General features: G+C 34.9%; 1 protein-coding gene across 17 annotated transcripts in view; it reads left to right on the top strand.

Annotated features, from left to right (window-relative positions):
• The window catches only part of ATP2C1 (ATPase secretory pathway Ca2+ transporting 1), a 166,917-nt gene that overhangs the window by 61,111 nt on the left and 84,142 nt on the right, over positions 1 to 21,664 (top strand). For 11 of the 17 annotated variants that reach the window (XM_008983843.5, XM_008983842.4, XM_035278781.3 and 8 more), the window contains 6 exons: positions 10,914 to 11,024; positions 12,498 to 12,614; positions 15,345 to 15,434; positions 17,856 to 17,891; positions 20,800 to 20,861; positions 21,366 to 21,474. In XM_008983843.5, the coding sequence (XP_008982091.2) occupies positions 10,914 to 11,024; positions 12,498 to 12,614; positions 15,345 to 15,434; positions 17,856 to 17,891; positions 20,800 to 20,861; positions 21,366 to 21,474 (525 nt within the window). The remainder of the gene's footprint in view (positions 1 to 10,913; positions 11,025 to 12,497; positions 12,615 to 15,344; positions 15,435 to 17,855; positions 17,892 to 20,799; positions 20,862 to 21,365; positions 21,475 to 21,664) is intronic. The other 6 variants (XM_078354231.1, XM_054246855.2, XM_078354236.1 and 3 more) reach the window with 1 other exon arrangement.

The following is a 21,664-nucleotide window of genomic DNA, read 5'->3' as shown; positions in this document are numbered from 1 at the left end:
CTCCTCACCTCCCTCCTCTCCTCCCCTCCCTTCTCCTCTCTTCCTCTCTGTTCCCCTCCCCTTTGTTCCCTTCTTTTCCCCTCCCCTCTTGTTGCCCAGGACAGAGTGCAATGGTGCAATCTTAGCTCACTACAACCTCTGCCTCCTAAGTTCAAGTGATTCTCCTGCCTTAGCCTCTTGAGTAGCTGGGATTACAGGCTCCTGGCTTACAACCAGCTAATTTTTGTAGTAGAGTTGGGTTTCAGCATGTTGGCCAGGCTGTTCTCAAACTTGACCACTGGTCATCCTCCTGCGTCTGACTTCTAAAGTGCTGAGATTACAGGCGTGAGCCACCAAGCTCAGCCTAGAGTTTCTTTTTTAAGGCTACATAGTATTCCATTATACATATATACTGCATTTTAAAAATCCTTTCATCTGTTGGTGTACATTAGGTTTCTGTACCTATCACTGTCACATTGTGAATAGTGTTGTGGTGAACACTGGAATGCGGATATCACTTTGAGATCCTGATTTTATTCTTTTGGTGGCGCAGTCTTGGCTCACAGCATACCCCAAAATGGGACTGCTGTGTATATATAGTAGTTCTGTTTTTAAATTTTTGAAGAACCTTCAAACTTTTTTGCATAGTGGCTGCACCATTTTGCATTCCCATCAACAGTGTTCCAATTTCTTCACATCCTCACCAATTGTGTTTTGTTTTGTTTTGTTTTTTGGTAATAGTTATCCTTACAGGTGTGAGATAACACTGTGTTGTGGTTTTGATTTGCATTTCCCTAATGGTTAATGATGAACATCTTTTCATGCGCTTACTGTCCATTTGTATAACTTGGAGAAATGTCTGTTCATGTCCTTAGCTCATTTTTTAAATTGAATTATTTGTGTTTTTTACTGTTGAAATATAGGTGTTCTTTGTATTTTTGGTGAGTAGTACCTTGTCGGATACATGTTTGCAAATATATTCTCATTCCATAGGTTGCCTTTTTTCTCTGTTGTTCCTTTTGCTGTGTAGACGCTTTTTAGTTTGATGTAGTTCCATTCATTTATTTTTGTTTTGGTTGCTTATGTTTTTGGTATTAAATCCTTGAGATAATCACCAACACCAGTGTCACGAAGCTTTTCCTGTATGTTTTCTTCTAGGAGTTTTCGTTTCATGTCTTATGTTTAAGTTATTAAATCATTTTTAGTTGATTTTTGTGTATGTTGTAAGAAAAGGGTACAGTTTTTTTTAAAAATAGGTTTTTGCATGTAGATACGAAGTTTTCCTGATGCCATTCCTTTCCTCATTGTTTATTCTTGGCATCTTTGTTGAAGATCAGTTGACCATATGTGTGTGGACTTATTTCTAGGCTCTCTTTTGTGTTCTTGTGGGTCGATATGTCTGTCTTTTTGCCAGTACCATACCCGTTTAGATTATGGTAGCTTTGCAATATTAATACATTTTGAAATCAGGAAGCATGATGCCTCCAGCTTTGTTCTTTTACAAGATTGATTTGGCTATTTATGGTCTTTTGTGGTTCCATATGAATTTTAGAATTGTTTTTATATTTCTATTAAAAAAAGCCACTGGGATTTTAATAGAGATTGCATAGAATTTATAGATCATTTTGGATAATATGGGCATTTAAAAAATATTAAGTCTTAACAATGTAAACATGGATGTCTCTCTTTTTTTGTGTGTCTTAACATAATTTCATTAATCAGTGTTTTGTAGTTTTCAATGAACAAACCTTTCACTTCATTTAAGTTTGTTCCTAGGTAGTTCTTTTTTTTCTATTGTAAATGAGATTGTTTTCCTAATGTCCTTTTCAGATAGTTTGTTAGTATATAGAAACACTACTGAATTTTGTATTTTGATTTTTTTGTATTTCGTATTTTGCTACTTTACTCAATTAGTTCTAACAGTTTTTTAAAAATGGGATCTTGAGAGTTTTCTAATATATAACATTAAGTTATTGGCAAAGGGACAATTTTTTTTTGAGATAGAGTCTCATTCTGTTCCCCAGGCTGGAGTGCAGTGGTGCAATCTTGACTCACTGCTACCTCCACCTCCCAGGTTCAAGTGATTCTCCTTCCTCAGCCTCCCGAGTTGTTGGGATTATAGGCGCCTGCCAATTCGCTGGGTTAATTTTTGTATTTTTAGTGGAGATGGGATTTCACCATGTTGGCCAGGCTGGTGTCGAACTCCTAATCTCAAGTGATCTGCCCACCTTGGCCTCCCTAAAGTGCTGGAATTACAGGAGTGAGCCACTGCACCTGGCCCAAAAGGGGCAATTTTACTACTTCCTTTCTGATTTGGATGCTATTTATTTTTTATATGTTATTAAACATTTAATTTATTGCTTAATTGCTTTGGCTAGGATTTCTAGTACTGTGATGAATTTAAGTAGTAAGAGTGGGCATCTTTGCCTTACTCTAATCTTTCAGGAAAAGTTTCTGTTTTTTGCTATTGAACGTAATGTTGGCTGTGAGCTTTTCATATATGGTCTTTATTGTGTTACTTTCTTTTTATTCCTAGTTTGTAGAGAGTTTTTATAATGAAAGTGTTGAGTTTTGTCAGATGCTTTTTCTGCATCTGTTGAGATGATCATGTGATTTTTTTAGCTTCGATTCTGTTAATGTGGTGTATCACATTAATACATTTTTAATGTGTAGAATCATCCTTGCATTACAAGGATAAATCACACTTAGTCATGGTGTAGGATGCTTGTAATGTATTGTTGGATTTGGTTTGCTAGTATTTTGTTGAGGATTTGCATTTATGTTCATCAAGTATATTGGCTTGTTTTCATTTGGAAGTGTTTTACCCTTTTCAATTTTTTGAAATTGAAAAGGATTGTTCAAGAAGGATTGGGGTTAATTCTGTAAAAACTTGATAGAATTCACCGGTGAAGCCATCTGATCCTGGGCTTTCTTATGTTGGGAGGTTTGTGATTGCTGATTCAGTCTTTATACTAGTTGTAGATCTGTTGAAACTTATTTTTTTTTTTTTATGATTCAGTCTTTATAGGTTGTATGATTTTAGGAATTTATCCATTTTTTCTAGGTTATTCAGTTTGTTAGTGTATAATTGTTGATAGTCTTTTATTAATTTTTTATTTCTGTTGTAATGCATCAGTTGTAATGAGTCTTTTCTCATTTCTGGTTTTATTTGAGTTTTCTTATTAGTCTAGCAAAGGGTTTGTCAAGTTTGTTTCTTTTCAAAAACCAACTTAGTGTTTTTTATTTTATTAATTTCTGCTCTGATATTTGTTATTATTTTTTCTTTTAGCTGTGGACTTAGTTGTTCTTTTTGTAGTTCCTTGAGGTATAAAGTTAGATCATTTATTTGAGATTTTTTTTTTCCCAGAAACTGAACATGAACCTTTTTATTTGTTTATATTTTATTTAATTCATTTCAGTAGTTTTTGGGGAAAGGTGATTTTTGGTTATATGGATAAGTTCTTTGGTGGTGATTTCTGAGATTTTAGTGCACCTGTCACCCAAGCAGTGTACACTGTACCCAATGTGTAGTCTTTTATCCCTGAGCACCCGCCACTGTTCCCCAAATCCCCAGAGTCCATTGTGTTATTCTTATGCCTTCGTGTCCTTTATAGCTTAGCTCCCACTTAAAATGAGAACATATGATAATTGGTTTTCCATTCCTGAGTTACATCACTTAGAATAATGTTCTCCAACTTCATACAGGTTACTGTGAATACCATTATTGTGATCTTTTGTATGGCTGAATAGTATCCCGTGGTGTATATATGCCATATTTTCTTTATGTACTCATTGGTTGATGGACATTTAGGCTGGTTCCAGATTTTACAGTTCTGAATTGTACTGCTATAAACATGCATGTGCAAGTGTCTTTTTCATACAATGACTTATTTTGCATGGATACCTAACAGTGGGATTGCTGGATCAAATGGTTGTTCCAGTTTTAGTTCTTTAAGGAATCTTTATACTGTTTTCCATAGTGGTTGTACTAGTTTATATTATCACCAGAAGTATAAGAGTGTTCCCTTTTCATGACATCCATGCTAACTATTTTTTGTTTTTTGATTTTTAAATTAGGGCCATTCTTGCAGGAGTAAGTATCTCGTTGTCGTTTTGATTTGCATTTTCCTGATAATTAGTGATGTTGAGTGTTTTTTAAAATAAGTTTCTTGGCCATTTATATATCTTCTTTTGAGAATTGTCTATTCGTGTCCCTTGCCCACTTTTAAATGAGATTATTTTCTTTTCCTTGCTGATTTGTTTGAGTTCCTTGTAGATTTTGGATATTAGTTCTTTGTCAGATGCATAGTTTATGAGTATTTTCTCCCACTCTATGGTTTGTCTGTTTGCTCTGCTGATTATTTCTTTTGCTGTGCAGGAGCTTTTTAGTTTAATTAGGTCCCATCTATTTGTTTTTTGCTTTTTTGTTGCATCTACTTTTGTGTTCTTGGTCATGAACTCTTTACTTAAGCTGACGTTTAGAAGAGTTTTTCTGATGTTATCTTCTAGAATTTTTATGGTTTCAGTTCTTAGATTTAAGTAAGTCTTTAATATTGAATTGATTTTTATATAAGGTGAGAGATGAGGATCTAGTTTCATTCTTCTACATGTGGCTTGCCAATTATCTCAGCACCATTTGTTGAATAGGGTGCCCTTTCTCTTATGTTATGTTTTGTTTGCTTTGTTGAAGATAAGTTGGCTGCAAATATTTGGCTTTATTTCTGGGTTCTCAATTCTGTTCCTTTTGTCTATGTGCCTGTTTTTATGCCAGTACCATGCTGTTTTGTTAACTATAGCCTTGTTTTATAGTTTGAAGTTAGGTAATATGATGCCTGCATATTTGTTCTTTTTGCTTAGTCATGCTTTGGCTGTGTGGGCTCTCTTTTGGTTCTATATGATTTAGGTTTTTTTTTTTTTTTTGTTTGGTTCTGTGAAAAATGATGATGGTGCTTTGATGGGAATTGCATTGAATCTGTAGATTGCATTTGGCAGTATGATCCTTTTTACTATACTGATTCTACCAATCCATGAGGCATGGAATGTGTTTCCATCTGTTTGTGTTATATATTATTTCTTTTAGCAGTGTTTTATAGTATTCCTTGTAGAGGTCTTCCTCCCCCTTGGTTAGTTATATTCCTAATTATTTATTTATATTTTTTGCAGCTGTTGTAAAAGGGATTGAGTTTTTAACTTTGATTTTCAGCTTAGTCATTGTTGGTGTATAGGAGTACTACTGGTTTGTGTACATTGATTTTTGTATCGTGAAACTTTACTGAGAATTTATTTATCAGATCTAGGAGCTTTTTGATGAGCCTTTAGGGTTTTCTAGGTATATGATCATATCATGTGTGAACAGTGACAGTTTGACTTCCTCTGTGCTGATTTGGATGCCTTTAACTTCTTTCTCTTACCTGATTGTTCTGGCTAAGACTTACAGTACTACATTGAATAGAAGTGTTGAAATAGGCATCTTTGTTTTGTTCCAGTTATCAGGGGGAATGCATTCAACTTTCCCCTGTTCAGTATACTGTTAGCTGTGGGTTTGCCATAGATGGCTTTTATTACCTTGAGGTGTTTCCCTTCTATGCTGATTTTACTGAGAATTTTAATCATAAAGCGATGCTGGATTTTGTCAAATGCCTTTTCTGTGTCTATTGAAATGATTATATGATTTTTGTTTTTAATTCTGTTTATGTAATGTATCGTATTTAATGATCCTGCATCCCTGGTATGAAATCCACTTGATCATGATAATACTGTGCTTCCGCCCTTTATGTCTTTTTTAAACTGTTGTTTCTTTGAAGTCTGGTTTGTGTGATATAAGAATAGTTGCTCCTAGGAGGGGCATGGTGGTTCACACCTATAATCCCAGCACTTTGGGAGGCAATGGTGGGTGAATCACTTGACGTCAGGAGTTTGAGACTAGCCTGGCCAACATGGTGAAACCCTGTCTCTACCAATATACAAAAATTAGCCAAGTGTCGTGGCAGGCTCCTGTAATCCCAGCTACTCTGGAGGCTGAGACAGGAGAATCACTTGAACCCAGGAGATGGAGGTTGCAGTGAGCTGAGATTGCGCCACTGCACTCCAGCCTGGGTGATGAAGTGAGACTCTGTCTCAAAAAAAAAAAAAAAAAAGAATAACTCCTTCTGCTTGCTTTTGGTTTTTATTTTCATGGAATATGTTTTTCCATCTCTAAGTTTATATGAGTTTTTATGTGGTAGATGAGTCTCTTGAAAACAGCAACTACTTGGTTTGGAGATTTTTATCCATTTTTTCCATTCTCTATCTTTTAAGTGGAGTATTTAGGCCATTTATTTTCCATGTTAGTATTGAGATGTGAGGTACTATTCTTTTCATCATGCTAGTTGTTGCTGTTAATCCCTTAGCTTTTTTTTTTATTATGTCATAGTTATATAGGCCCTGTGACAGATACGCTTTAAGGGGGTTCCATTTTGGTGTATTTTGAGGTTTTGTTTCAAGATTTAGTGCTTGTAGTGCTGGTTTGGTAGTGGCAAATTCTCTCAGCATTTGTTTGTCTGATAAAGACTTTCTCTCTCCTTCATTTATGAAGCTTAGTTTTGCTGGATAAAAAATTCTTTCCTGATAATTATTTTGTTGAAGGAGGCTAAACATAGGACCCCAGTCCCTTCTTTTATAGGGTTTCTGCTGACAGATATACTGTTAATCTGGTAGGTTACCTGATAGGTTTGCCTCACAGCTCTTGAGTTTTTTCCTTCATCTTGACTTTAGGTAACCTGATGACTATGTGCCTAAGCAATCTTTTTATGATGAATTTCCCAGGTGTTCTTGAGCTCTTGTATTTGGATGTCTAGATCTCTAGCAAGGCTGGGGATATTTTCCTTGTGTATTGCCTCAATATGTTTTAGATTTCTCTTCTTCCTCAGGAACACCAATTATTCTTAGGTTTGGATTTTTAATGTAGTCCCAACCTTCATGGAGGCTTTGTTTATTTTTTTAAAAGTTATTTTGCTTTATACTGATGGATTGGGTTAATTTGAAAGCCTTGTATTCTGTCTCTGAAGTTCTTTCTTCTGCATGTGTGATTCTTTTGCTGAGACTTCCCAGTGCATTTTGCATTTCTCTAAGTGTGTCCTTGATTTCCAGAAATTGCGGTTGTTTTTATTTATGCTGTTTCACTGAAGAATTTTCCTTTCATATCCTGTACCATGCTTTTGATTTATTTGGTTTAGACTTGAGCTTTCTCTGGTGCCTCCTTGATTAGCTTAATAATTAACCTTCTAAATTCTTTTCTGGCAATTTAGAGATTGTGTCTTTGTTCAGATCCATTGTTGGTGAGCTGGTATGATTTTTTGGTGGTGTTAAAGAACCTTGTTTTGTCATATTAGCAGAATTGTTTTTCTGGTTCCTTCTCTTTTGGGTAGGCTATGTCAGAGGGAAGATCTGGGATTCAAGGGTTGCTCTTGAGATTTTTTGTCCCATGGGGTGCTTTCTTGATGACGTGTTCTCCCCTTTCCCCTAGGAATGGAACTTCCTGAGAACTGAACTTAGTAATTGTTCTTGCTCTTCTGGTCTAGTTGCCAAGTGGAGCTACCAGCTTCTAGGCTAGTACTGGAGAGAGTATATAGAGAGTCCTGTGATGTGATCCATTTTCAGGTCTTGCAGCTGTGGTTACCAGGACTTGTCTGGTGGAGGTAGCTGGGGAGTGAAGTGGGCTCTGAGGGTCCTTGGTTCTGTTTTCTTTTAGTGTGCTGATGTTATGTTGGTTGGTCTTTAGCTGGGAGGTGGCGCTTTCGAGAGCTCATCAGTTGGGGTGCTATAGGGAGGATGCAGACTTGCCCTAGAGACACCTGATTAAGTATTTGGGTTCCTCAGGCAGTGGGCAGGGCCATAGAGTTCCCAAGAAGGTGACCTTTGTCTTTGGCTACCAGGGCAGATAGAGCGAGAGAGTACCAGGTTGGGGCAGGACTAGGTGTGTCTGAGCCTCTCCTTGCGCGGGCTTGCTGCTGGTGCTGTTGTTCGGGATGGGGGTGTGGTTCCCAGTCCAATGGAGTTATATTCCCAGGGGGATTATGGCTGCCTCTGCTGAGTCATACAGGTCACTAGGGAAGTGAGGGAAAGCTGGCAATCATAGGCCTTGCCTTGCTCCCATGCAACCCGCAGTCCTAAAAGCTGGTCTCTCTCATGCCTCCCCAACATCACCAAGTCTTTTTCCAGGCAGCTGGTTACCAGGGTGGAGAACTTGCCCCAGACCACAAGCCTCCGCCTTGAGAAAGCAAACAGACTCATAGTTTTTAGGCATCTCAGGGAACCTGCAGCAGTGATCCAGTTTCTTCAAAGGGTCTGTGGATTCCCTGGGCTTCCCTGGTATGTTCCTGTGGTAGTTCTTGTAGCAAAAGTTCATGATGTGAGTCTCCACATGCTGCTCTGTTCGTCGGAGCGCAAGGTACAAACTAGTCCTGCCTTCTATCCACCATCTTAATCTGAGCATCTAGAGATCGTCTTGAATTACATTTATCTACCTACAAATTTCAAGCTTGGAACAAGACAAATAGCCATAAAAACAAACACAAAAACCTAATAGCAGAACCACTCCAATGAGGACAAATATTTTCAAAAAGTACTTGGACTGGAAAGCCTAGACGATACTAAAACATTAAATACAATAATATATCCGAGACCCAGTTTGTTTAAATATATGGGATAACCAGATCGTTTTAACTGCTCTGGCTATTCCTTATTTCTATATATTTGTAGACAAAGCCAGCACTGCTGTATAGTAATAACTACTGATATACTGCTTTGTCCTTTAAAATGTGTCTGCCATACTAGGCTCAAACTATCAAACCAAGTTTTTCCGTTAAGGCTAGGAATGTCACATGTATGCAGGGATGAGAACCTTATCACACACACTCACACTCAAACACCAGGTCTCTCAGCCCTTGGGTGTCACCTTCCAACTCCATGTTTATTTTATGCCATGCTATCTTTATATATGTCCTTTCACAGTTTTCCTATTATGTGAAACACAGTAAACATCTCAACACATTTGCACCTGGTTTTGGTTGCTCAGTATTATTCTTGTGTGCATTGAAATCAGTAAGCAAGTACATATAATAGGAATTACACCATCTTGGTAGAAAAGAGATATAAAAACACAGATGTACAGATTTCACCAGTAATCTCAAGGAGCCACCTCTTCAGTCTATAGCAAAAGTCTACTTGCCACGTCAGATCCTTTTACCCATCACCTCTATTCTTGAACCCCAAAGCAGGGCCAGTGCTTTTAGTTTTGTACCTGGTGTCCTTAAAATGAATAAGAGATTTTATTGATCTCTTTGTCACTGCAGGCAGTGTAAATATATTTAATTCTTCTTAATTTTGTTTTATGATCTCACAAGATAAGATAACCATTTCAACTATTTCAATTCTCATTGTTTTAAGATTTAAATCATTCTGGGCAGAATCTTCTCCAATGTTTTACTTAGGAATGGATCAGTGAAGTCTTTCCTCTGTCATTATTTTATAGATTTTAAATAAGGGTGTTTCAGTGGCTCTAAAACAAGCGTGTGGCTTTTGTAAAATTCCTAATCTTTCCTCCAAGTCTTTACATTTCTTATGCTATAAAATAATTTCAGTAATTTGTAGTAAAGAAAAGTAATCTGTCTCCAATTTCTTCAGATATTTATTAACCAATATCATCTCATTAAATGTGGAAAAATACTACTGGTCTTCGCTTTAAAGTATTTAAATGTCCAGCAGTACTTTTGAAATAAATGAGATTAGAAAATGAATTTGGTTGTTCCAGAAACTCGGTCACACTGGGAGAATACTTTTTTCCCTCAACGATTTAACATTTTTTTTTGGAGTCAATGCAAAAAGTCTTTTTGGGTACAGGCCTCCGTAGTGACATTCTAATGTAATAGAATTGTCTTCGATTTCATTTGCTTAAAGATACTGCTTTAAATGTTTTAGGGAAATATTTTATCCTAAAAAGGTTAATTATCCAGGGTTGAAAAGATCTTACCTGAAAGCTTAAAAACTTGTATCTTGGCAATAAAATGATCATTTTAGTTTCAATATCTTAATCAAGTAGATGTGTGGCAATTCAAGTGTTTTCATCTCTTAAATTTCAATAGTGGATAGCTTTTGTCTCCATTCTATTTTAACTCAAAGCTTTCTGTCTGTAAAGCATCTCAGCTTAGGACTCAAAACAAGTCTGTATTGAGGATTTATTTCTGGAATTGTGTTAAACAGTTTTCTGTAGATATAGATATTTACTTAGGAAGCTGCATCAAGTAGGTACCTTGAATACTACTCTCTTGTGACTAACTCTGCTTGTTCACAGCCTTCCCCACCCTTCCACCAAGCCCCCCTTCACTAACCTGTGCATCCTTTGCTTGTCTGATCTCTTTTACTTCTTGTTTTTCCCCTAGTTTTGGAATAGTTCTTAAAGTCTGACTTGTCATGGTGTCTTGGAAGAGAAGCCAGTGTCTTTTCTGGGTAAATAAGCTATGAGCTGACTAAGAGGAGTAGTTAAAATGGAGAAAGCTTAGCTGTACCTTGTCGAACATAATGAGTTGAGAGGATTATGATTATTTGTAAGCATCAGGATCTGCTAGACAGGACATCTGTTTTACTTGCTGTGCTATTCTTATGTTGGTGGAGAAATAGCATGCTTTTCATTCAGTATAAAAGTTTTGTGTTCTAGCTGGGCAATGATGGCTTAGTTTTTGAAATGTACTTTCTTGAGAAGTACATGTGGTTAGTATAAAATTGTCTTTCCTATTAGGACTAGATACATAATTAGTCTGAAATATTTATTTTCCACAAATATTATTTGTGGAAAATAAAAAATAAATTGCTGTGAACTTTTGGATTTTTGTTATTCTAGGCTGTATTACACTTGTTCGCTATATTCAAATATTTTTTTCTTTGGTTTTACTTCCTAGGTTGCACGTTTTCAAAAAATACCTAATGGTGAAAATGAGACAATGATTCCTGTATTGACATCAAAAAAAGCAAGTGAATTACCAGTCAGTGAAGTTGCAAGCATTCTTCAAGTAAGTGGTTGGTGGGGAGGAAGGGACTAGATGGTATACAGTCAGACTCTTAGATTCTATAAATTAGTGCTGTCTAATTTAATTTCCTTCAGTGATAAAAATATTCTGTTCTGTGCCATTCAGCATAGTAGCCACAAGTTGAACAGAACTGTTGAGCTTGACATGCGATTAAACCTAACAGAATTAAATGTGACTATATAACTTGAAATGTGACTAGTGTGATGGAAAAACTGAATTTAATTAATTTAAATTTATTTAAATGGCTATAGTTGGCTAGGGGCTACCCGATTGGACAGTGCTGCTGTAGAACATAATAGCATTTCTAGGAACTATATTAGTGCTGTGTAAGAAGAATTGGTTGGATTAGGAAAATAATTATTAATGTAAGTAGTGGTAGCGGTTTATCTTTTTTTATAAGGGATTTCTAAGGTAAAGTAAAAAATAAATACAAGTTTAGAATTGCAGATAATCTGTAATTGCTTATGTAGGCTCTTCCTGGTTTTCAAAAGTAGGTATCTATTGAAACATGAAAATGATAATGTTTTTGTTTTTCCTACAGTCATATATTTTAGTGATAGCATTAGAAACATGGGCATCCTTATTTATTTTTTTTATTTTTTGTTATTGTATTTTTACTCTGTTTTAAAACCACTTATTTGTAATATGTTTGTTTTGAAAGGCTCCATTATTGGACTCTATTATAATAAGCTTTTGGTTAGGGCAACTATTTTAGATAATTTTATTCTTTAATAGAATAAGAAATTATGAGGGGAACTGAAGGATATAGGTAGTGTTCATAGAACATAAATTGTCCCAAGAACGGGTTCATCTTAACTTTATACTTTTTAGTCATTTAGGAAGCACAGATTTTCAGCATGGAACAGTTACACAGTCCAAGAGTAAAAATTAATACCAACCTCTCAGGTTTTTGATAGGCCCAGAGAACAAGGAAGGCATTTATGACCCATTGGATGTTCTTTTGGAGAAACTAATTTTAGAAAACAGCTAAACAACAATAAAAAGGAAAAAGCCAATTAAAATGTATAATTTTGTTTTCTGTAAGTCTTGTGGCTGGTTGTAGTATTTATTTTTCTCCCTAAATTTTATTTGTTTGGTAAACTCTGCCTTTTTGTTTACGTTTAAAAAAAAATTTTTTGTTGAGATAATTTACATAAAATACAATGAACTTTTAAAAAGTGTACAATTTGCATTTTGACAGATGTAACCACCTTCACCATTAAGATACAGAACATTTTTATCACTCCAGAAAGCTCCCCCATGTCCCTTTGTAATTAATTCCTCCCTCTCTATGTATCAACTCTGGCCCCAGGCAACCACTGATAGATTTCTCTCATAATAGACTAGTTTTGACTGTTGTATTTTCTATAAATTTGATTAGACATCATATTATATACTTCCTTGTGTTTTTCTGTGCTAATATTTTCAATAACTTTCATGTGTAAAATCTAACAGGCTGATCTTCAGAATGGTCTAAACAAATGTGAAGTTAACCATAGGCGAGCTTTTCATGGCTGGAATGAGTTTGATATTAGTGAAGATGAGCCACTGTGGAAGAAGTATATTTCTCAGGTGAGATACTTTTACTTCCTCTTCTGTGTAATTTATTAATACATTAACTCCTGTTATTTAGTTGCTTACTTTTGTGATACTGTTTATGGAGAAAGGAAATAATTTTTAGATGTTTTTTACCTAAAAATTTTCATTCGTTAGGGTTTACTGTTAGGTTGGAATCCTATATTTTTAGTATGTAAATCATAAAGACAACATTTTCCATATGGATATATTATGCAAAGATAATGCTATTGACAGTAGTGTCTTTCACTGGTATCAAACCTACACTTTTTAAATAATAGGAATGCCAGTATTTTTTTAAGGTAATCATGGCCAGTTCAGAAAACCAGTAAAAGTAAGTTAGGTAATTTAAACTCAGACTGCCTGGGTACAAATTACACCTTCATTTCTTATCAGTTGTATGGTCTTTATATTCCTCTGAGCCTTATCTATAAAATGGTGATGATAACCCTAGGGGAGATAGTTAGCTCTCAATAGATGATAGTTATTTATTTTTTCTTGCTAATCTTTTAGGAAAGACTTATTCTAGGTTGATTTTTATTTTGTTAATAATTGCGTTAATGTAGAAAGTTACAGGTTACTGTGATTAGTTTTGAAGTAGTTGGGTTGGTTTGCTAAATAAATATTTTTTGCTAAAAATTTTTTAGTAAATATCTGTGCCTTTTAACCTGCAGTCTTTCTGAAAAGATGTATGTTTAACTTTTCTAAAGGGCCTTTTCTGCTAATAAGCTTAACTTTGCCAGGCTTAATTTTACAAATGAGTTTGTCTAAAGTAGCAACACTGGAATTTTAAAGGTTAGATGAGGCCAGGCACAGTGGCTCATTCCTGTAATCCCAGCACTTTGAGAGGTTGAGGCAGGTGGATCACAAGGTCAGGAGTTCAAGACAAGCCTGGCCAATTCGGTGAAACCCTGTCTCTACTAAAAACTACAGCTGGACGTGGTGGCAGGTGCCTGTAGTCCCAGCTACCTGGGAGGCTGAGGCAGGAAAATTGCTTGCACCTTGGAGGTGGAGGTTGCAGTGAGTCGAGATTGCTCCATTGTACTCCAGCCTGGGCGACAGAGAAGACGCCATCTCAAAAAAAAAAAAAAAAAGTATCTGTCTTATTTTTATGGAATATTATTTATATGTGTCTTTGTATTTCACACTTAACACGTTCCTGCATTACCAAAGACTTCAGAAAGTATTGACATAGTTAACTCTGGATTTATAAATTATGATTTGACTTATCCTAAGCAGTATGATTTAATGTTTTACTTTCTTGATTCTGTTATCAAAGCTAGAGCACCTATCCCTTGGGATTCCTGTGAGAATTAAACAGTGCCTGTAATGTAGTTAAGCACAACCAAACAAATAACAGTAAATAGTAATCGTTAATCAGAAGGCACTGGGTGATTCTTTACTCCTCTGCAGCCTGCCATCTATCAAGTGGTGTGCTTAGTACTATGGCACAACTTTTTTGGGGGAAAATGAAAAAGACCATGGGTCATGATGTTAATAGCTAACATTTTTAAGGACATTTTTTGGTTTACATGGTGGTTTAATGTACATTTAGTTAATCCTTATATCAATTCTTTGGTATAAGGTTCTGTTTTACCAGATGAAGAATCTGGAGCTTAAATAGATTAAGGTGACACACAGGTAGCAGCAGCTGGATTCAAACCGTGGTACTGAGTCATTAAGGTTAGTGATTGGTGCCCTGAACCATATTGCAGTTGTAGTTTTATTTTGTTAGGGCAGTTGAATGATTTTTAAAAAATCATTCTTAGAATCACTTGGGGAGTGCTTAAAAAATGCTAAAGCCTGAGCTTTATGCTTGAAGATTTTGTTTTAATTAGTTTGATGTGAATCTGGGCATTGGTATTATTAAAAGTTTCTTATAGGATTCTGATGTGAAGTGGAATTAGGACTTCCAGGAAATGGAACCATAAAGGGGCTCTGGAGGTGGTGGCATGTAACCTCAGAGCTATGGTATCTAAGGGCTGCAGCTTTCTGGTGGGATAGATTCTTTGTAGCCTAGTTAACTTTGCAACTTTGACAGTGATGTAGCATTTTAGCAGAGGAAGAGATTCTGACATCAAAGCTTCAGGGAATAGAATGTCCAACTGGAAGAATTTGGGGTTGACTCTGGTGTGAGGTCATTTAAATGCTTTCTGATCAGGTTGGTGCTATAGTCTTGTTTCTTTAGATGCGATTTTCTCTGATAGATAGAAACCAGGAAGGCTAGCCTTGAGGAAAATCTTCACTTTCTTCTGTGGAGACGAGGGAATTTTTCTGTGGTATGTGAGTCAACCACAGAATTGTAATCTACACCAGTATACTTACTTGAGTGATGTTTGAATGTCATTGTTCTTAGTGTTTAACCTAAATCTTTAGCTTAAAAATCATCTTCTCCTGCTTTTCCTAGCCTCAGTAGAAATTCAGAACAGCTATATTTATTAAATTAATATACCAAAAATTGCTGTATGCTATAAGGAATTGGTTAATTCTTAGTTTTAAGTATTGCTATTTAATTTTCTTTTGTTTTTCTGAAAAGGAACTGTTATGAAGCTTTTAAACGTAGTTAAGTATAAACACTTTCTTTGGTGATCGAAGAGATATGTAAAATAAACGGAGTGTAGACTTTTGTAATTTTCCAGTCATGCCCTCGTGATTTTTTTTTAAAGCCTTTGCTGAGAGAACTCTCATATACAAAACTGTTGAATTGCTGTTTGTTTTTACTTACAGTTTAAAAATCCCCTTATTATGCTGCTTCTGGCTTCTGCAGTCATCAGTGTTTTAATGCATCAGTTTGATGATGCCGTCAGTATCACTGTGGTAAGAAAAAAGTTAAATAATTTTAGTCTGTTGGGATTGGTTTTTACTTTGGAAAGTAAATTGAGAAATGCTCTCAGATGTTTTTCAATATCCAAATTTTGCTTTTATTTTATTCTTTTTATTTTTGGAGACAGTTTCTTGCTCTGTTGCCCAGGCTAGAGTGCAGTGGTGTAGTCGTGACTCACTGCAGCCAAAGACTCCTGGGCTCAAGCTGTCTTCTGCCTCAGCCTCCTGAGTAGTTGGGACTACAGGCATATGCTAACACTCCCAGCAATTTAAACATTTTTTTGGTAAAGATAGGGTCTTGTTACGTTGTCCAGGCTGGTTTCAAAGTCCTGGTCTCAAGTGATCCTTTCACCTAGGCTTCCCCAAAGTGTTGAAATTGCAGGTGTGAGCCACTGCGCCTGGCCCAAATTCCACTTTTATTGTAGTTAGTGTAAATTTGAGTAATGTTCAAAAGTCTGTGATTAGCACACATGAAAATTATTTATCAATCTGATAATTTTCACAGATATGAAATAATTTATAGTAATTATCTGATTAAATTTTAAATTTCTTTTACTTTGCAGTTGAGAACATATTTTAACTATTTGAGAACTAAAGTCTGACTTGTGAAATTAAAAATATTCCTTACAGTGCATGTTGTATTTACTGTGTACATTTACTGTATATGATTTTATTCTTTCCAGATAGGTTATTCTAGCTTTCATTGAACTGTTTTCTCATTTTTCCTTCTTGCTCCCTGTTACATTGTTGTATTAGAAATTTGTATCAAGTATAAGCACTTACTAAAGCAGGTATGTTATGCTTAAGAACACAGTAGATATTAATGTAGAGTTTCAGTTCTTGAACTGTTGCTTGCAGTCTCCCAGAAATCCCTGAGATCTGTTCAAGGGGTATGTGAGGTCACAACCATTTTAATAATACTAAAGCATTATTTGTCTTTTAATTATAGACTTTTGCCTTAATGGCACAAAAGCAATGGTAGGTGAAACTGTTAGAGCCTTGGCACAAATCAAAGTAATGGCATCAGACTTTATGAACAGTCACTGTTTTGTTTCATGTTTCTCTTAAGTCTGTTCTTGATAAAGCAGTAAAAATTAATTTTATTAAATCTGGACCCTTGAATACCTACCTTCATAATCATTTGTGTAATAAAATGGGAAGTATACATAAAACCCTTTTGTATATTGAAATACGATGGTTGTCTCAAGGAAGGGTGATTTTTGTAAGGCAAACTGGCCTTGTACTTCAGAGGCTGACTCATGGACAAACTATGGGTGTTAGGACTTGGGTAACCAGCAGATTCTTATTTTTGAAAGTGAGTTAGATGAGCTTATCAGACTAAGGAAAGGTAACTGGCAGAGTTTTTTGCTCATGATAAAATTCAGATTTTCAAGAAATAATTAGGGTTTTGGAAGATTTGTATGCACTCCTATGGGCTGGATGGCATTCCACTATTTAAGACTTTATTCCAGTTAGATCAGAAGTGATTTCAGCAAATATGTCTTTAAAAAAGTTGTTATGTAATGTGTTAACCTTGGGGAAGATTTGGGGAATCTTGGGGAAGATTTGAATAACCATGTGAACCAATTGTTACAAAATATGTTAACTTGGGGGAAGATTTGGGGAATCTTGGGGAAAAATTGAATAACCAATATTTCCCAGAAGACCAATGCATGAAGTTACGAAATCTGAAATGGTAAAAGATCCATTCAGATGCAAGATGGTCAATAGATGTTAATATAATAGATTATGAAAAGTTCATTTATACAGTTTTATATTCTACATTGCAGATTACCTTTAAGTAAGGAGCACTTGTTGAGTTTTGGTGTAGTAGCCAGGAAGAATATCCACAATCATCTGAAAAATCTGTTAAAATACTCCTCCCTAAGAAAAATAAAATAAAAAATACTCTTCCCTTTTCCAACTTAACTGTGTGGGGCTGGATTTTCTTAATATGCTTTAGTTTGAACAATATGTTATAAGTCAGATAATAAAATATAAAAATATAAAACTGCCATTTTTCTCACTTTTTGAGAAAAAAGTTATTTGTGTTAACTTGTAATGAGGTTTAAATTTTTTAGATGAGTTAATAATTAGAAATTAAAACTGACTAGTTGAAAAATTAATATGGTAAATATCAGCATATATAACTCACTTAACCAAAGGCTGGTCCTCAGTTTGTGGGAGCATAAAAGGGCCCTGAGATCAAAAAGTTAGAGAAGTTTCCTGGTAATGGCAAGCCACTGTAAACTGTTAGCTTCTTCCACAGGCCTTACAGTTGTGATTTCTTCTCCAGCTGATCTCAGTGTTTAAAATCTGTTACTGTGGGACTGCAGATAGTTAGAAAAATAAAATAGAGTTAACGGTTACTTCTCAAGTTAATGTTTGATTTAAAAGCCTTTTTCTTTTGTTTAGGCAATACTTATCGTTGTTACAGTTGCCTTTGTTCAGGTAAGTACTTTATTTTGCCAACATGAAAATGGCATGTTAATTGCTTAAAAATCAGGTGGTTTGTGGTTAAACCTACAGTTATTGGGGGGTTGTAATGCCCATCAGAACAACTTATTCTTTGTTTTTGAAATAATTTCAGATACAGACAACTCTCCAGGGAAGCTTATGGTGGGACTAAGGAACTGCTTTGATTTAGGTAGTGAGATTAAGAAAATCTAATTTTTTATTTGGTGATGTTAAGGATAACTGAAGCAGATGCAAACAAAAAACATAGTAATAGAAATAAAATCCATCAGTAAGCTTTTTTATTTTTTCAAGTAAAAAATTGGACCAGAGTTTATAGTTGTATAACATTGTTATGTTTTCATACCTATTAAAGCTAAGTCTAGGTGAAACAAAAAAATACAGAATTAAAAGATCGATCTATGATGTACCATTTGAAGAAAATTCTAGATTTCTGTGACTGATTCCCTAGCAGAATTCTGTACTTGTTTGCTGAATTTATTTCCTAACCTTGTTTTATTTGAGTCTTTTTCTTTTTGAGGAATTAAAATGCTTCTGCTCATTGTTGGCATTACCTCCCATCCCCTCCCTTTAAAACAATTGCTCATTCCTCCACAGAAGGGGTATTGTGATCTGGATCAATGTAATTGAAATAGTAAATAAGACATATGGAAGGTAGCCCCTTTAAAAAATTACTGTGAATAATGTGGAGATCATGTCAAGAGTTCTGTGAATAAGTGTAATCTTAGTTTTATGTTTATTTAAATATCTGAAGCTTCTGTAGATTTAGATCAGTGTTTCAGAATATCAGCAGGTTTCATTTTTAGTGAAAACATGGTTAACAAGAATAGAATTATTCTAGTTTAGGGAAAAATGTAATACTGTTGTATAAGCCTGAAGTTAATGCTGTTTTGAATGTCAAGCCTGTACTTTGGGTAACGATGGTTATTCTTACATCTATGATTTATTACCTGGGGATTTCTTGTTACTCTCCCAGCCTCTTAGGGTAATCTCTAACCTAGTTGTTATTAGGTTAACCACATCTGTGGTAACCCAGTGTCGAAAGCCAGTTGGAATCAGATTATTTGCAGCAGGTTCGTGAGCTCCATTAGTAGACTATCAGGGTTCTGCTTCTGGACTTTCTTGCATCTTTAAGAATGTATCAGATATATGGAGTGCCTTAATTCAGAAACATTCCTACAAGTGGTATCACTGTGTATGGAAGACTGTAGTAGCTTTTTCTGTTTGATCACTAGAAAGCCCCTACTTTCAAAAAACACCACAAAATTTTAATTTTAACATGTCAATATGCATTTTACATATGATAGTGTTGTTTTACACTGTAAATGGTGTGGCTAAGACTGACTACTAAATATCTTTATGGTAGGTACATTTGATGGAAGTCTCGCAAAAGGATGAAAACTTTATAAAAAGCCTAATTTCAGATTGCTAGGTCTGGTTCTTACACAGATGTGACGCATCACCAAATATGCCTGTGAAACCAACCAAATAGTCTATAAACAAGTAAAAGTTTTCTCCAAAAAGATCCTATTTAATGTCAGTTGAACTTATAATGCTTTATCCAAAAGCTATTTATTAAAAATGTATAAAAATTCTTTATGCTTTATCATCATATATTTGTGCTATATTACCTGTGTCTTAAGAATGCTTTTTATATTCTTTTCTATATTTATGCCCTGCCTTTTTCCCGTGTGTCTTTGTAATCCCTGTTCCCCAAACCACTGTACTTCTTCCCAGCCATAAAAATAGCTAATCGTTTTATATAGTCATAATGATGTCACCTTACAATAAATTTGAAAAATAACTTTTAGGCATTTATTAGGTTTTAGATGGTATGTTTAATGATCATCTTGATATAGAGGTATTTTTATAGTTATAGGGAGTAGAGGCTAAGAAACTAGAAGAGATAGGTAAAGATTGGGCAGCGTCTGTGTCATTTATTACTGGGATCTAGCATGGCTGAGTATTTTCTAGCGTATTACTAGAAAATCTTAGAATCAGAATTTTTGGGTAAACTTTCAAATTCCTTAATATCCTTGGGGTGTTTGGGGTGTCTGTCGTCTTATGATTTTTACATTTGTAGTTTTTGCTTATATTTGTCCAAGACTGATTGTGTTCTAAGTTATTCTTATATACTCTTGTGTTTTCTGTTTGAAGTTTGTGATGGACATCTTGACTGGTACTAGCACTGCAGTAATTTCAAAACACTCCCAACCTTTCTACCTCCACTTTTTGCCTTTCCCTCTTTTGACCTTAGATCAGAAGATTCTTTTGCTTAGTGCAGACATGAGGCAAAAAATGCAAGACTGCTCATGGAAATGTGGACTAAGTAGTATTGTGAGTTGAAGGATGTTTCTGACCCTTAGCTTTTGGTTATCTGGATGGAAGAAGGCTGGAACATTGTTAAAACTCCTGAGATTTTTCCCTTTTGAGATAGAGCTAGCCACATCTTCAAACTTACTTTGTAAACCATTGCTATTAGCATGGGCTTAAATCCTTAAAAAATATGTTGTTTACAGTTAATTATCTTTGACTTCTGTGGTCATTAGACACTTAACATAAAATTATCTAAATTTTAAGGCTCAATGATCTTTTAATGACTCAAATTATGTACCTTTTGGACATACTAGTCAGTTTTCATTTTTATTCTAAATAACCTTGGGTTTATACATTGAATATTAAAATGTAAAATTGGGAATATTATCAAACTTGATCACTACAATTTAACATTTTAAAATAAGGGACAAACTTTTCTGGGTAAGAATATAAGCACAAGTAAATGAACAGATAAGAATTGGGGGTGATTTTAAAATAATGGTTGAGATTAAGTCTAAATTATATATATTCATAGGAACAATATTTTACTTTTTTTTTGTTTGAATAGGAATATCGTTCAGAAAAATCTCTTGAAGAATTGAGTAAACTTGTACCACCAGAATGCCATTGGTATGATTCTTTTTTTTGCTATGGATTTCTATCCCTTTAAAAATAAAAGTTGAGTATGACTAGTAATGTATATATTGTTGTCCCCATTTTGAACATAAGGAAGACACTATTAATCTGATGTGAAAAGTCCCTGGTCTCATTAAATGTAGCAGAATTATGCCAGTGAAAACTTTAAAGTCGAAGATTCTTGAGACATGGATTTATTTAACAGATTTTGTATGTGTGTTTGTGAATATGTGCTAAGCACTGTTCTAGGTATAGTAATTTATAATCAGACCTAGGTGATTCAGAAGATTGCTTCAATTTACACATTTTACATTTGAACAAATAATCAGTTTCTCCAGTGATTTACTGTCATCTCAATATCTTAATTGTCTAGAAACAATCTTTTTCTTGATTCTTAAATTTCCTTTTTCTCAGATAAGCCCACTGGAAATAATTTGTTAAGATAAGTTGCATGAATTTCTTTTTTTAACCTTAGTTGTTTCTATTTCGTGTTAACAGTGTGCGTGAAGGAAAATTGGAGCATACACTTGCCCGAGACTTGGTTCCAGGTGATACAGTTTGCCTTTCTGTTGGGGACAGAGTTCCTGCTGACTTACGCTTGTTTGAGGTAAGTTTGGGGATCTGATCGTAATAAGTGAAAATTCTTGGATGTAGATTAAAGGATAAATATGACCAGTTTTAAGGCATTAGTACATAGTTGATTTGAAACATTTGGTATTCTACTTTAAAATGTATAACATATATAACATATGTTATACATATATAAACATGTTTTTTTCTTAAAACCTATCTGTCTC

Source organism: Callithrix jacchus, chromosome 17 (genome assembly GCF_049354715.1).
Source record: "Callithrix jacchus isolate 240 chromosome 17, calJac240_pri, whole genome shotgun sequence".
In the NCBI taxonomy this organism is placed as follows: domain Eukaryota; kingdom Metazoa; phylum Chordata; class Mammalia; order Primates; family Cebidae; genus Callithrix; species Callithrix jacchus.
Note: the sequence above shows the minus strand (reverse complement) of the source record. Positions and strands in the feature narration are given on the sequence as shown.